Raw genomic sequence first — 14,512 nt, 5'->3', positions numbered from 1 at the left:
AACTCAAAATTTAAATGTAATATTGTATTTAAAATTATATGTGTGTGTAATCTTAGAAATTCAATAATAATAAAAAAATCATAGAATTTCTCTTCATAATCATTCACTATTATTCTTATCATAAATGATCTCTGTTCATAAGAAAAACAAAAATGACAACTCTGGTGATCTGCTAGCAGACAACAAGAACTACCAGGTTTCGATTCAACCGTCCATAAAACAGTTGTATACATGTACTTTTGCAAATAGTCTATTAATATTCATAACTTTTTTTATTTCTTTTTTTGTTATGTGATTGTACACTTACATATATGTAATATGTATTATTTTCTCTCTTTCTCTCTCTACACATCTAATAGCAAATGCATCAAATATCTTCGAATAAAACGCACAGTTATCTTTATTCAGATGTATAAAAGTTGTGTAAATATTTTTTAAACTAATATCCAATAAATAAGAAAAGAAAGTTTTTTCTTAGAAAAAGGGGTAGCGAATTGATGGGTGCGTGCATGCATGGACTATTATGATTTAAGAGTGATAAGCTAAGTTTCCGCCTTAGGAGGTAATGACTTACGTTTTCTCTCTTCCTCATTTCTGCCTAACACCCTTTCTTAAAGTGTTTTCTTAAAGTATTTGTCAAAGAATCATTCATACATTATGTCCGACAATAAAATCATAAAGTATTTTTTAATAATTTAAACTTTTATATATATATATATATATATATATATATATATATATATATATATATATATATATATATATATATATATATATACACTAAAAAAATAATTTATACACAATTATTTTTAACAAAAAAATCAACATTGTCGTTATATTTTTCTTTCACGTGCCTTGAATATTTATTCAAACATATTCATAATTATTATTATTTTCTAACCTATTTTCTTTCAGTTACATTACTTGTTATTTCATGCCAATTTTTATGTACATTTTTCTCTTATTTTTCGCTCCATGACACTTAATGCAAGATGAAACTTTGTTTTGAAGATCAGACTACGTCGACTTGTTAAACCCATGAACCGGTAAATCGATCGGAAAATCAATTCAAAGACACTATAATACAAATGCAAACAAATTAGTTGAAAATTGGTAAAAACATAAAAGACGGTCTAAGTCAATTTAATTAAAAGATATTTAATAATGTCATGTTATGTTTTAGAAAAAAAAGTCAATCTACAATATTCGTCACTTTTTTTATTCTGCATGAATGTATTGTTATTCATAAAAGTTGCCAAACATTATTGAAATATTAATTAAAATATGACGATATATTTAATTTTAATTTGTTCACATAATTTTCATGTTAGAAATATATAATTTTATGTTAGTTTTAATTTTTAACGTTATAAAATTAATAATTATATTATTTGAATGAAGTTTTTTATATAGGTTATTGATAACGAGAGGATCTTTGTCACTAAACGATATAAAGTAAAAAAAGGTAAATATTAAAGCTTATCCAAATTTTTTATTATTTCTTTTTTGTCTTATGAATGTTCATCTCCTCTCTTTCTTTCCTTTTTATTGATATTGATACTTTGACAATATTTCCTTGACAACATTTTAACATCATCTATATATCATTCTGTGATTGGTCCAAAATTACTTCACAATCAATAATAATTATAAACACCAATATGGACCAATCACAGAATGACACATAGATGATGTTAAAATATTATAAAAAAAATATTGTCAAAGCCTCATTATCATTTCTTATTGGGCCTCATTTATTTTTTCTATTCACCTTTTTATAACCTAGTTGGTCATAAGAGTTTATGATTATGTTAGTCTACTTTGTCATTTGGGTGTCTTGAATTTGCATGTACAAACCAACAAATATGTCAAGCTCAAGCAATTGGAGAAGAAGCACATAAAGAATACGGTGAACCGGAGACCCTTCGTGTTAATCTCAAACAACAAGGAGATGAATAAGGAAAAAAACTCATCGGTTCAATTTGAAGGAAAAAGGAATGCAAAATGGGATGTTAGAGAAAGCGTAAAAGGTCATCTCATCCTATACCTCCAATTATTTTATTTTACACCTCCAAAATATTTTTAAAATTCCAAAACTACTTTCTATAATTCAAAAAATTCTACACTTCACTTTTTCTGTTTTATCGAATTTCGAAATTCAATAAAAAAAATTTATCAAATTTTGAAATTTGATAAATGATTTTTTTTCCAACAAATTTCAAAATTAAATAAATGATTTTTTATTTTCTTTAAGTTTCTGAAAAATCTTTTATCAAATTTCAAAATCTAAGGAAAAAAATTATCAAATTTTAAAATTTGATTAAGAAAAATGTTTGGCACAATGTTGGAAAGGAACTAAGCTCATGCACAACAAAATGCAATGCACAAAAGAGCGAAAAAGACCTTGTGCACACAAACCTGTCCTATTATAATTTGTTCCTTTTGTAATCTAAGACAAATATATAATGGTAATTGATTATTGGATAAAGATGGGATACGTCACTGGCTATAAGTAGGAAGGTTTTGGAAAGCCTTCATGTGTGTATGATTGATTTAAGTGGGGTCACTAAGCAAACAAAGATTGTATATAAGTGTAATAAGACTTGAACATCCAAAATGTTCTATAAAATATAAAAATATTCTTTGCTGATAAAAAAAAGTTGATATTTTGAACTAAATAGGACTAAAATATGAAAATTGAGTTTAATAATTTAAATAAGTAATAATGTAGGCCTTTATATCTTATAACAAGGGTTAAAATATTTATAGTGTAATATGTAAGTAATATGTTGTGTTATATTATTGAAAATGTTGAGTATCTATAAATTTTATGCTATTCTTCTAGTTAGAAAAAAGTGTTATTTTAACATGACTTATGAAAAAAATAATATAAAAATAGAAGAAAAATATGAATATATCGAAACTCTCACCTAGATCATATTGAGTTTGGGGGATAAAGTGACGTCATTTCGATAAAAATATTTCGATCAAAACTAACAAGATCAAACATATTAATGAAACCTTACATTTGAATTTAATTTTTTTTACATACTTTAACTATTTTTATTACTTGATTTTTCCTTTCAATTAAATGGAATCTGTTAGTTTTACGCTGGATTTATTTTCTAGGCGATTCTTTAAAAAATTCATATTTGTCCTTAAAAGTAGATTTATTTTGTTGAGTTCAGAATATTCTCTGATTGAGAATTAGAGAGACCCTCATATGTATTAATGGATGAGAAAAATAAAAATATATTACAAAATTATCAGTAAACCGATTTATTTAATCAATTTCATCACAATGGGATTTATTTAACTTGGATAAATTGAATTTTTTTTTTTTTAAAATTGAAGGTTGAAATATATGGACACGTGATTTAGCATTGAACATATATAATATGATTTCTCATTATTTATAAAATAATAATTTGAAACCATTGTTTTTGCTTTATGTTAAAGCTGTACAATCATATCTGCCTTTTCTCTTGGTAGGCTATTACAAGGAAAAATACTTTTTTTATATATATAAAGTGAACCTATATAATAATAGGTTACACAAATAAGGATATCTTAATTTTTAGTAAATTAATATTTAATTATATTAAGAGTATCTATAAACAATTTCTAATATTTTGTATACTTTTTCACTTTATTGATTTGGTACCCTTAATTGAGGGGCACAAAAATGTTACAGACTATCACAATGTGGCTGCAAGCTGTATAAGAGAGTCCAAAACTGAAACTGTCGACCTGTGGCTTGATTTATGTATAACCTAATATTAATTTTCCTTTTTTTTTCTAATTTTTCATAAGCCTCTGATGCACACTAGAATTAAATAAAAAGTTGAGAATATTAATTAATTATGTAATAAGGCATAGAAAGAAAATTAAAGCCACAATGTAGGTTTGCATTCGGGAATCTCCATTGACAATTTTTTAAGTTTAGAAAATTGTTTCTTTATTTACTATTAATTTTACAGAGGTTCAATAAAAAAATATATATATTATTATTCAACATCTTTTAATAATTTTGCCTAAAGTCTCAGTTTTTAAGCACAGTCTTACTCAACTAGCCCTTACTTTTTCTCATGGGGGAAACTTTTAAGCAAATCTAAACCTAATTTTTCTTTCTATCAGAATCTGGTCATGAATAGACATATATGTGCACAAAAATCAAATTTAGTTACTTATCTATTCTTTCTTAAAATTTCAAGGCTTATACTTAAATAAAGAAAACAAACATTCTTTGGTATATTATAGTATCTTTCGATGAAACAAGGAAAGTTAAATGGTGAAAACGGAAGCCCCAAGTATAGTAAACAAGTATAATTCATATAACTGAAAGGGGTAAAATGCAAATTATCCCGTCAACCCCAACTGATATTTTAATACAAAACAATAATCACTTGGAAATATAGAAGTTGTGTAAGTATTTTACTGACAAGTCCCTCGAATACAAGAAATTAAAAGTGTAAAAGAATAAATATAAAGCAGAGAAAACATTTGAAGTATAAGTATATATATGTATGCGTATGGTAGATTGATTTGTAGGAAGCACAGAAGAGTTTTTGTGTATGTTTTTAGGGTTTGTGAGGGTAAAGACGAATTGGGAGGTTTTTTGCAGGAATGGGTAAGGGATCAACGATGATCTTTTCATCTGGAATCACTTTTTCCCACTTAAACCTCTTCACTAAGTTGTGCATGAAAACCAAGATTTCCAACCTTGCATACTCTTTTCCAGGGCACATTCTTGGTCCTCCACCGAATGGCACAAAAGTGTAAGGAGCTGGTCCTTCTCCTTCGAATCTGCTTGGATCAAATTTCTCTGGTTCTCGAAAGTATTCTGTACTTTTGTGTGTTGAATTTGCACTCCAGTACAACTACAAGAACCAAACTCATCACACAAAAAAAAACTTATAATACGACTCTATAGATATAAACAAAGTCTCACATCAAATAAAAAAAAATACACATAAATTTATATACAAATAATAATACTTTTATTTGTGAGAAATTTTTTGAATTATTATCAAGAAGTGAATTTACGAAGATTTAATCCAGAACAAACAATATTTTATCATTATGGAAATCTAAGTGTGTTGTTCCTTGACTCAGGCTTTTCAAAGTTTATTTAATTAAAATCTATTATTCCTTTATTAGTGTAAAATACCACGTATATATGACATATCATAATATGTTTTATTATGGCATTGTTAATGTTAAACCAGGTAATTGTAATTTGAAAATTTTAAGGAAACTCGTATACAATTTTCTTACCTTCCATCCCTTTGGAATTGAGAAGCCATTGAAAGTAAAGTCATTGATAGCTTCTCTAAAACCTCCTTGAAGGGGAGGAGCAATTCTCATCACTTCACAAGCTACATTCCAAGAATATTTCATCCTGTTTATATCATCCCAATTCAATAACTCTCCCGGCAATTTCGACTTTGCAATTTCCATTTGCTCTGAACAAAGGAATACCAAAATAAGTGTATATATAAATCTTAAAGTGTCACGTCTTATATTAAAATGTATTAATAAATATATATATTTTTTATTTACAAATACTCTCTCTTTTAACACAATAATGTATTTTTTTCATGTAGAGAATTCTTAAGTTTTTGGTTTTGGGCTTGACTTAGTTACAAGTGCTTATTTCAGGATGAAGTACCCTGAAAGAAAGGTTTCTTTCTGGTGGAGCTGTATAAAAAATAAAATAAAAAAGCTAAATTTTACTGTGTTTTTAAGATAAAAAAATATTATGAGGTGGGATTCTACCTTGCACGAAATTAGAGCAACAAACAAACGCATAATGATGAGATCATCCTTTGATACTTTGTTTTGGATTTTAGTTCGTAATTCAAACATCAACCGAATTATGTAAATCAAACGGTGAAGTTTGACACAAGTTAAGAGGATTGAAAAATGAAGCTTTTGACTTGTTCAGTTGAAAGTTGACTTTAAATAAGAGATTTTTGTGGGTATAACATTTAGTATATATTTACAAAGAATAAAGAATAATGAAATAAAATGAATTTGTATATATGAATTAACAAATGAATAAAAATATTAATTAATTAATTACCTCGATAGACTGCATCATAAATGTGAGGGAGTTCGGCGAGGTATTTGACGACGAAAGTGCATGCAGCACTTGCAGTGTCATGACCACCGATCAAAAGTCCGAGAATCTTGTCTGCAATGTCCAATTCACTCATGAAATGTCCGTTCTCATCGCACGTGAGCAGCATGTGAGACAATATGTCTTGTGTTGGCGAAGCGTTTCCTTGGCCCAAAGCAACTTTCCTCTCTCTGATGATCTTCGACAGCTCCTTTCTGATGCTTTTTGCTGCTCTGATAGCTTTGTAGAACGGCGTTCCGGGAAGATCGATGGGCACTGATATGATTCCGGCCGCCAAAAGATGAAAAGGGTTCTCAAATTTCGCCACGTGATTCACATCCTCAACGCTCATAAACAAACGACACGCCAACATAAACGTGTACCTGTTACAATACCCATTAGCTCTCGCAACAGACTGCAGAATTTGCATGACTGAGAAACAACGTGAGATCAAGGTAAATAAGCTTTTTTTTTTCTATGTCCAGATACATTTACTATTTAGTATCTGTTCAAAGTTTCACTGTCGACTAAAAAAATAAGATAATTTCATACAAGACTTTGTTCTACATATTATTAAAGATTTGAGTTTGTGAAATGAATATAATGGAGATAGATGAAGAAACAAAAGATGAACCTTTTGGCCAAGGGATAGACAGTGAGATGGGTGTGGTTGTCCCAAAGGGAAGAAAAGTGGGTCTGTGCGATGGTGTCCATGATGGGAACGTAGCGTTGGAGAGCCTCGGGTTTTAGGAACTGTGGGAGCAACTTTCTCATCTTCTTCGATTCTTCCTTCGAGTTCGTCTGCACCGTCGTGGGGAACACCTTGTTCACGCTCTCCGGCCACCACGCCGCCACCAGCTTGTTCTCGTTCGAGAACAAAAACTTGTTGGAGGCGGCGCCGCAGAACACCACGGCGGGTTCCCCTAGGATGGAGGTTTTGAAGAGCTTGGAGGAGTACTTGATCATGCGGTCGAAAATGAACTTCTCCGGGTGACCTTTCCATCCGGTGGAGAGAAACTGGAGAGTCTCCCCGATGACCGGGAAACCGGTGGCTCCCGGTGGGAGGTTGGGGGCGGAGAAGGGAGATCGGTGCTTGTGGAAAAGGAGGAAGAAGAAGAAGGTGACGAGAGAAACGAAGAGGAGAAGGAGGGAAAGATAGAAATGCTCCATGCTTTTGGCTCAATGTGTTTCTTGTTGAAGTGAGTGACAGTATTGGTTTCTCTCTTGGCTGCCAATTTATAGACACAATGTAAAATTTCGTGAGTGCATCATGATCTTATGTACTGTATATGGCACTCAACATCAGAATAAAAAACTTGCACAGTAAAAAATGTGTTTCATCCTAACTTTTCTTCTTCTAAATGATGATTCATTACGATATCTAATGACTATAATCTTTGAAAAACTCCTCATAATGATGATTCATTACAATATCTAATAACTAATCAAGCATTTAATACCAAGTTTGATTACCGGATAATTGTTTTAATTCCTAAAGTAATTAGAAATTATATATAGATAGTTTTAATTCCTAAAGTAATTAGAGTATTGTGATATTTTTTTTATCATAGTAAAATCTTTTTGAAGTTGAGAAAATTTTATTCTACCTTCCATCACGAGTCACGCCGAGAAACATAATAAAAAAAAAGGAAATTTCAAGTTCATTGAAAAGAATATTTTTAAAAATATAAACTATATATGAAAAAAATATCTTAACTTCGAATTCTCGAAAATTAATTTCTTTATCTGATGATAAAGCAATATTTATAAATAAAGGAATTGTTTTCTTTAAGTACAAACTGTTCTTTTTTTTTTGGGAGATTAGTTCATGACTTCAATTGGTAGATCCTATCTCAAATTTTTTAAAATAAAACAACATGGATATACTAATACCCAAGTGTTAAGTGTATATATATATATATATATAATAATAACAATTATTAAATAAATTTTAAAAATCACAAAACTTGTAACTATATATATATATATATATATATATATATATATATATATATATATATATATATATATATATATATATATATATATATGAACAAATTGGTGTTTAGTTCCGAAGGACGCCAATCAGGCATGTTAGAGTCGAGGTGTCGCGGATTGATTTGGTGATCATTTTTTTAAATCAAATAAAAATTATTTAAAAGTTAAAATGTTTGTGTAGTATTTTTTATTGATGTAATAATGTTTTAATTTGATTCATAAATAATTATAAATTTAATTATTAATTATAATTATAATTATGTAATTTAATGTTTAAAAAATATTAGTATTACATATATTTATTTATAAAAGTTTAAACACTAATCCATTAATAGTGGAATTGCTTTCCAACACCTAACATTCTGTCTACTCAAGAATAAATCGAGATGGACAGAGTTTCAATGTCTTACTAAATAACAAAAGACGGATAATAAATTTCCCTATTTTTGTAGTTTTCTATTTTTTTTAATTTTACTTTTTGAAATATAACTATTTAAATTACACTTAGATATATAAATATTTTCTAAAAGTTTCACTAATTATTTAGAATTTTTAATTAGATAATTTTAAAAAATATATATTATTTTTAGCATTAAATTACAATCAATAAGTATTTGGAATTTAAATTATTATAGTATTACATGCTCATTTACATGATACTAATTTTCATTTTAAATGAGTTAAAAATTGTTTTAACTTCAAGTTCATTAACAAAATATCACTATGATTAAATATTTTATTTAATATATATTGTTTGTTTTAGAACTTAAAATTCTTGTTATCGTTTATTTTTAAAAGAAGTCTTAAGAAAAATATATTTAGAGTATTAAATAATATGAATCTATCAAATGTAGTGAATATATATCCTTCGTTAAAATGTCCGAGTTACGTACTTATCCCATATGTTGAAAAAAGAAAATAAAGAAAGAAATAATTAAAGAGGAATATTAGATTCCATTTAGTGGTACTCTGATCTGTTTTGGCAATCATTTGCAGTTATCGTTTGTGTCGGTATTATTAGCCGCAAGAAATACAAAACTCTCATCCGCGTTTGGCAAAACTCAACTCGTTATAAAATCCCTGTTATATTATAACAAGCTTCTTAATTGTTTTGAAATTTATATGCAGACAGATTTTATCGTTTTTTTAGTGATAAAAAAATAATTTTATTAATTTCTTCTTCTATCAAACAATCAATCCTGTATATTTTATAGATTATGATTTTTATTTTTATTTATTTTTTCTCTTAAAAATATTTAGGAAAAGTTTTGTTGAAATATATATCCCAATGTGAAAGCTGTGAGCCAACGTAGCCACCAGAAGCTGTTACATAACATGTAGTTTAAGACAATTACTTTAATTTATGTATTTTCTTTTAATTTAGTTGTCAAGTAATTACTATAGAAGGGGAAAAAAGAATATATATATATATATATATAGTTCAAATATAAACAAAATTAGTAACAAATTATGGATACAATTTTACACAATCTAATAACACCGCAAACAAGAAAAATGAATAATTCAGTGTTGGTTGAAGCAATTTTGGTCACTGTTTTTGTTGATTTATTTTACTCGTTTGTGTTCTAACCTTGATAATTTATTTTCCTACAATTTACATTCCTGCAAACCCTTCATCCCCATTATCTTTTTCATCTATTATTCTTCATTTTATATTTCTAGTTCATCCGCAATCCCATTTGTTAAAAAAATAAAAATATCAAAAAACGTGATTTTTAGAAAGAAATGCATGAATGGTTGATTGAAATTCATATTAAAATAAATTTCAATAATTTAGAGATATTTGTGGCTTTGTTGATTTATTATATAAGTAAGTTTTTCGTCAAATTCATTTCGACAGTTTGTGCAAAAACATTAAAACACTTTAAATCATGTTGGAAAACATATAAATTTCCTAACTTGTTGTGTACAAGTCCACCTCAAGTAGATTGGGTTCATTGTGTGACGTTATAAAAAGCATCAAATCCAAATCCTTAAGAAACACATAGAATTTGTGATTAAGGTAACTTTTAAGAATTTGAACTTAAGGAAAAAATGTTACTACAAAATGATAATTTTCAAATCAGAAGAAAATTGCATATTACCAATGAACCAAATATGTTATTAATAGCAAAAATTATCGATGAATTGTATTTACTGACGGACTACCTACGAACAAAAATTAATTATTAAAGTGGTCGTCGATAAATTTTAGTGATGCAAAAATTTGTCATTGATCATCGATGATAAGATGGACAATTGCGATGACTTTTCTCAACGATAATTACAATTATAAGTGATGGATAAAGATATCTATCAATAATAATAATTGTATTTTATTAAAGGATCTTTCCAACAAATTTAATACAAACAAAAATATTCGTTGATATATTAAAATGTGAAATCCATTTGAAAAATCTATCAATAAATTTAAATTTATCAACAATTTGTTGTCACTGATAATATTTTGTCGATAATGTAGGTCCATTTAAACTTAAAAGTGATTCATTTCAAACACTTTTTACAATCTTATTTTGAGGCATATAAAATTTGTTTTGAGGACTTGAAAATTTTTTCCACTAAAATTTAGGTTCATGATTCAAAATTATTGATTTTGAGGTCATGTCTACCAAAACTTGAAAGGAACATCCTTTTCAAATGGTTTGAGATTTTCAAATGAAACCAAAACCCACAACTATATCTTCTCCTTTAAATTCCTTTTTAATTTTCCCAAGTTGATAAGACTCGAATATGTGTGCATTTTAGGTTCCATAAAAATTATCAAAAATGGTGAAATGGACAAACTTTAATTAACACTGCGTAACTATATATAATTCCCACTAATTAATTAATTTTTTTATCAGGAGGAAACCGATTGTTATAACGAACAAATTCCCTTATTTGTAAAATCGTGACACTACTAATGAGTTGAAAGTCCTTTGTTTATATCATTTTTATGTATAATGGTATATTTCCCTATTGGAATGTACATACACATTATAATTGTGTTCGGGAAAGTTTCTTGAATACTCTATTTTTTACATTTCAAAAACAGTTTCAATATCTTTCTTCTTTCGTACAAATATTTTTTATGATTGTTCTATACATTACAAAATCTTTTAATAATATATTTAGATTTATCAAGTCACAAAACAAAAGGAAATAAAATAAAATAAAATAAAAATATTTTCTTTAAATCGTACTATCGCGGATAAGCTAAATTCACTCATAAATTATTTATAATATTTTTCAATCTAATAAAGTATTTATCACTATCGTAATTGATTCTATTGTATTAAAAGAACATGTAGTTGTTTGGTTATTTTTCTTACCTACAAAAATTCGGTGTTTGTTAAAAAAATATTTATTTTAGTAATATTTGGTATTCATGAAAATGTAATATGAACGGAAACAGCCTTAGCACTTACGCAATATGTTTGAAACAGATAATGAAGAAGAAAAAGAAAGAGATAATAATTGAAATTACTGTTCGTGACGGAGTCAACTAATGAAAGCTCATGCTACTCTATTTTTTCTATTATTAAATAATTATTGTTTTTATCAATAAATACGACATTATCATCCGCGTTTGGCAAAATCCAACTCAATTTAACATCCCTGTTTCAACAAGCTTCTTGTAAGTACGTATAAAAAAAAACTCATAAACTATAACTAGTTTAATTTTATAGATTAATTTATATACGAACTAATTTTATCTTTTATTTTTTTTTATAGATAATAGATGTTCATACGCAAATGATTTCCATACGTTGGGTATAAGGTATTCATTAGTAATTTATTATCTGCCGTAAAAATGTGTGAGATTTGTTTTGAGATGTAAATATATTTTTATCAAATGATTATATATTTATGTCAATTTGAAATGGTAATTATATTGATGTGTTTGTAACATATGTATATGTATGCATGTGTGAAAAAGATAGATTCTTTTAGTAGTATTTAATGTGAAAACAAATACTTTTATATAAAGCAATACAGAGATACAATCCAGTAAAAGAATAACTGCATAAATATATATATATATATATATATATATATATATATATATATATATATATATATATATATATATTTATATATCTAGTTTATTTTGAGAATCTTTTACATAAAATTTGTATTGTCTTAATAGATCGAGGTATATATTATAAGATTACATGTTTATTATATATTTCTTAATTAATATATTTAGTTATCTTAGGTGTGTTTTTTTAAAGAATAAAAGTGATATCATAAATTGTGATTTTATATTTAAGAATACAGTTTTTATATATAGATATACTTTCCATTACAATTTACTTTTGCTGACATAAATTTGTGTACGGATTCAAATAAACTTGTTTATAAATAAATTTAAAAATATTATTTGAATATGAATAGTTATTTAAAATTGAAATTAATTTTATTAGTAAGTGAGTTTTGTAAGTAATTTCCCATAATGCATAGACATCTTTTGAAGATTAATTAAGCATCTTGACTGTTTAAGTAGAATTGCAATCTCTTTTCGTTGCTTTTAAAGCAAAATCTGATAAAGCTGACTGAATGCATGTGTTGTAAAAATATCTACGTATCTCTGAAAAAGGGAGTGAGATAAAATAATCTTTCTGGAAAACATTCTCACATAATTTTTTGTGCAGAAGAAGACAAATGGCTTTCATAGCTACGTTACTGATTCATGAATCTGCAGTATCAAAGTTGAACGAAGATCATGCATGTCATGAAAAATATGCTTTTATTACTGAGTCAGTGTTCCGTTCAAATTTTCAGAGCTTCTTCACTTATTTTCTATCTTCTTTTTTTCGTATAACAGATCTCCTATTCAATTAAGCAACGTAATTACTTTCCAAGACTTTCTTTTCTTTCTAGTAATTATATATATATAAACACTTAATCATTTAAATATTTTATACTTAAATTATAATATTATTATATGTTTATATTTTTTAGATAATATAATACTAAAATATAGTTATTTTTTACTTTGATTTTTAATTAAAAAAGTGAATTGGTAAGTAATAACAGACTTATGGATTAAAAATATTAAATCAATATGTCAGATCTAACTTATGATACTACTTATAACATACTCTTAAGTACATTACATATGAAAGTTATTAAGAAAGATGGTATTCTGGATATAAGTTTTACATTATTGAAGCGTGTCTAATATAAAAGATACATTCTATTTACATATTTATGATATAATATAACATTCAAATAAATATAAAACAATTATGCAAACCTCACCCATATAACTAAAAATGAGAATATTCAAACCTCACCAATAACATAATTATGTAAATAAATATAAAAAAATAAGATTATAAACACTTCACCAATTAAAATAAATATAAATAATAGATACAAATAAATAAAATAAGATTAAAAAAACCTCCTAAATAAAGTAAAAAGGTAAGTAAATATAAAAAATAAGGTTACAACATCTCACTAAATAAAATAATCATAATTAATAAAGACAGGTAATGAAAAAATAAATTAAAAACACTTCCCTAAATAAAATGTGTAGGCTAATAATATAAATGAAAATAAAGTTATAAATGAGATTTTAAGCACCTCACAAAAATGAGATTTTAAGCATCTCACAAAAAAATACATACAAATAATAATAACAAATAAAGCGAAGAACATCTCATTAATTAAAATAAATAATTTAAAAATAATAATAATTTTATATATGTTTCCCCTCTAAACAAAACTCCACTTTTCAATAAATTGAATAATTTGTCGAAATTATTTTGAAATCTTATCAATAGAAAATTTCTTTTGAAAAGAAGAAAGAAAATGAAAAGAAAGAAGAAATATTGATGGATGCAACTGCAAAACTTTCTAATTTCACTCTCTTCTTACCATTGTACAGAAAATTTGTATTATTATTATAATATTATTTTAATATTATTATTTTTTTCTTTAGATTCACAAACATTTAATAATAAAACTGATATTCATTATTTAAATATTTTAAAATTTAATAGTAAAATTATCGTTCATTACTTAAATATTTTAATATTTATTCATGTATTTCATATAAATAAAAAATAATTAGTCAGTATACTGATCAATTTTAAATACCAAACTTTAAACTAAACATTATTGATATTTAAAAATGGTCTGTATTATAATAAAAAATATATATTTGAGTTGTGAATTAGTCATTAAAATTAGTTAGTAAGATTTTGACTACAAAAAAATAGTGTTTAAATTAATATTTTATTAATTAGTGACTAATTTAATCACTAATTTATTTAATAGTCAAAATTTTGATAATTAATGTTAATGATAACTAATTCACAATTAAATTATAATTTTTTATTGATAATATAAACTATTTTGGATACCAATAATCTTTAATTTATA

General features: G+C 26.1%; 1 protein-coding gene across 1 annotated transcript; it reads right to left on the bottom strand.

The window, feature by feature from the left end:
• Positions 1 to 4,222: 4,222 nt before the first annotated feature.
• On the bottom strand, positions 4,223 to 7,349 carry CYP716A1 (cytochrome P450, family 716, subfamily A, polypeptide 1). The gene is made up of 4 exons (XM_047322291.2): positions 6,756 to 7,349; positions 6,086 to 6,504; positions 5,278 to 5,465; positions 4,223 to 4,880 (listed from the first exon to the last, which is right to left on the bottom strand). The coding sequence occupies exons 1-4, from the start codon at positions 7,289 to 7,291 to the stop codon at positions 4,581 to 4,583; spliced, it is 1,443 nt and encodes a 480-aa protein (XP_047178247.2). The 5' UTR covers positions 7,292 to 7,349; the 3' UTR covers positions 4,223 to 4,580.
• Between the last annotated feature and the right edge of the window lie 7,163 nt (positions 7,350 to 14,512).

Source organism: Vigna umbellata, chromosome 1 (genome assembly GCF_029865625.1).
Source record: "Vigna umbellata cultivar VRB3 chromosome 1, Vumbellata_1.0, whole genome shotgun sequence".
NCBI lineage: Eukaryota > Viridiplantae > Streptophyta > Magnoliopsida > Fabales > Fabaceae > Vigna > Vigna umbellata.
The sequence above is the reverse complement of the archived record's forward strand: the minus strand, read 5'-3'. Positions and strand labels throughout refer to the sequence as shown.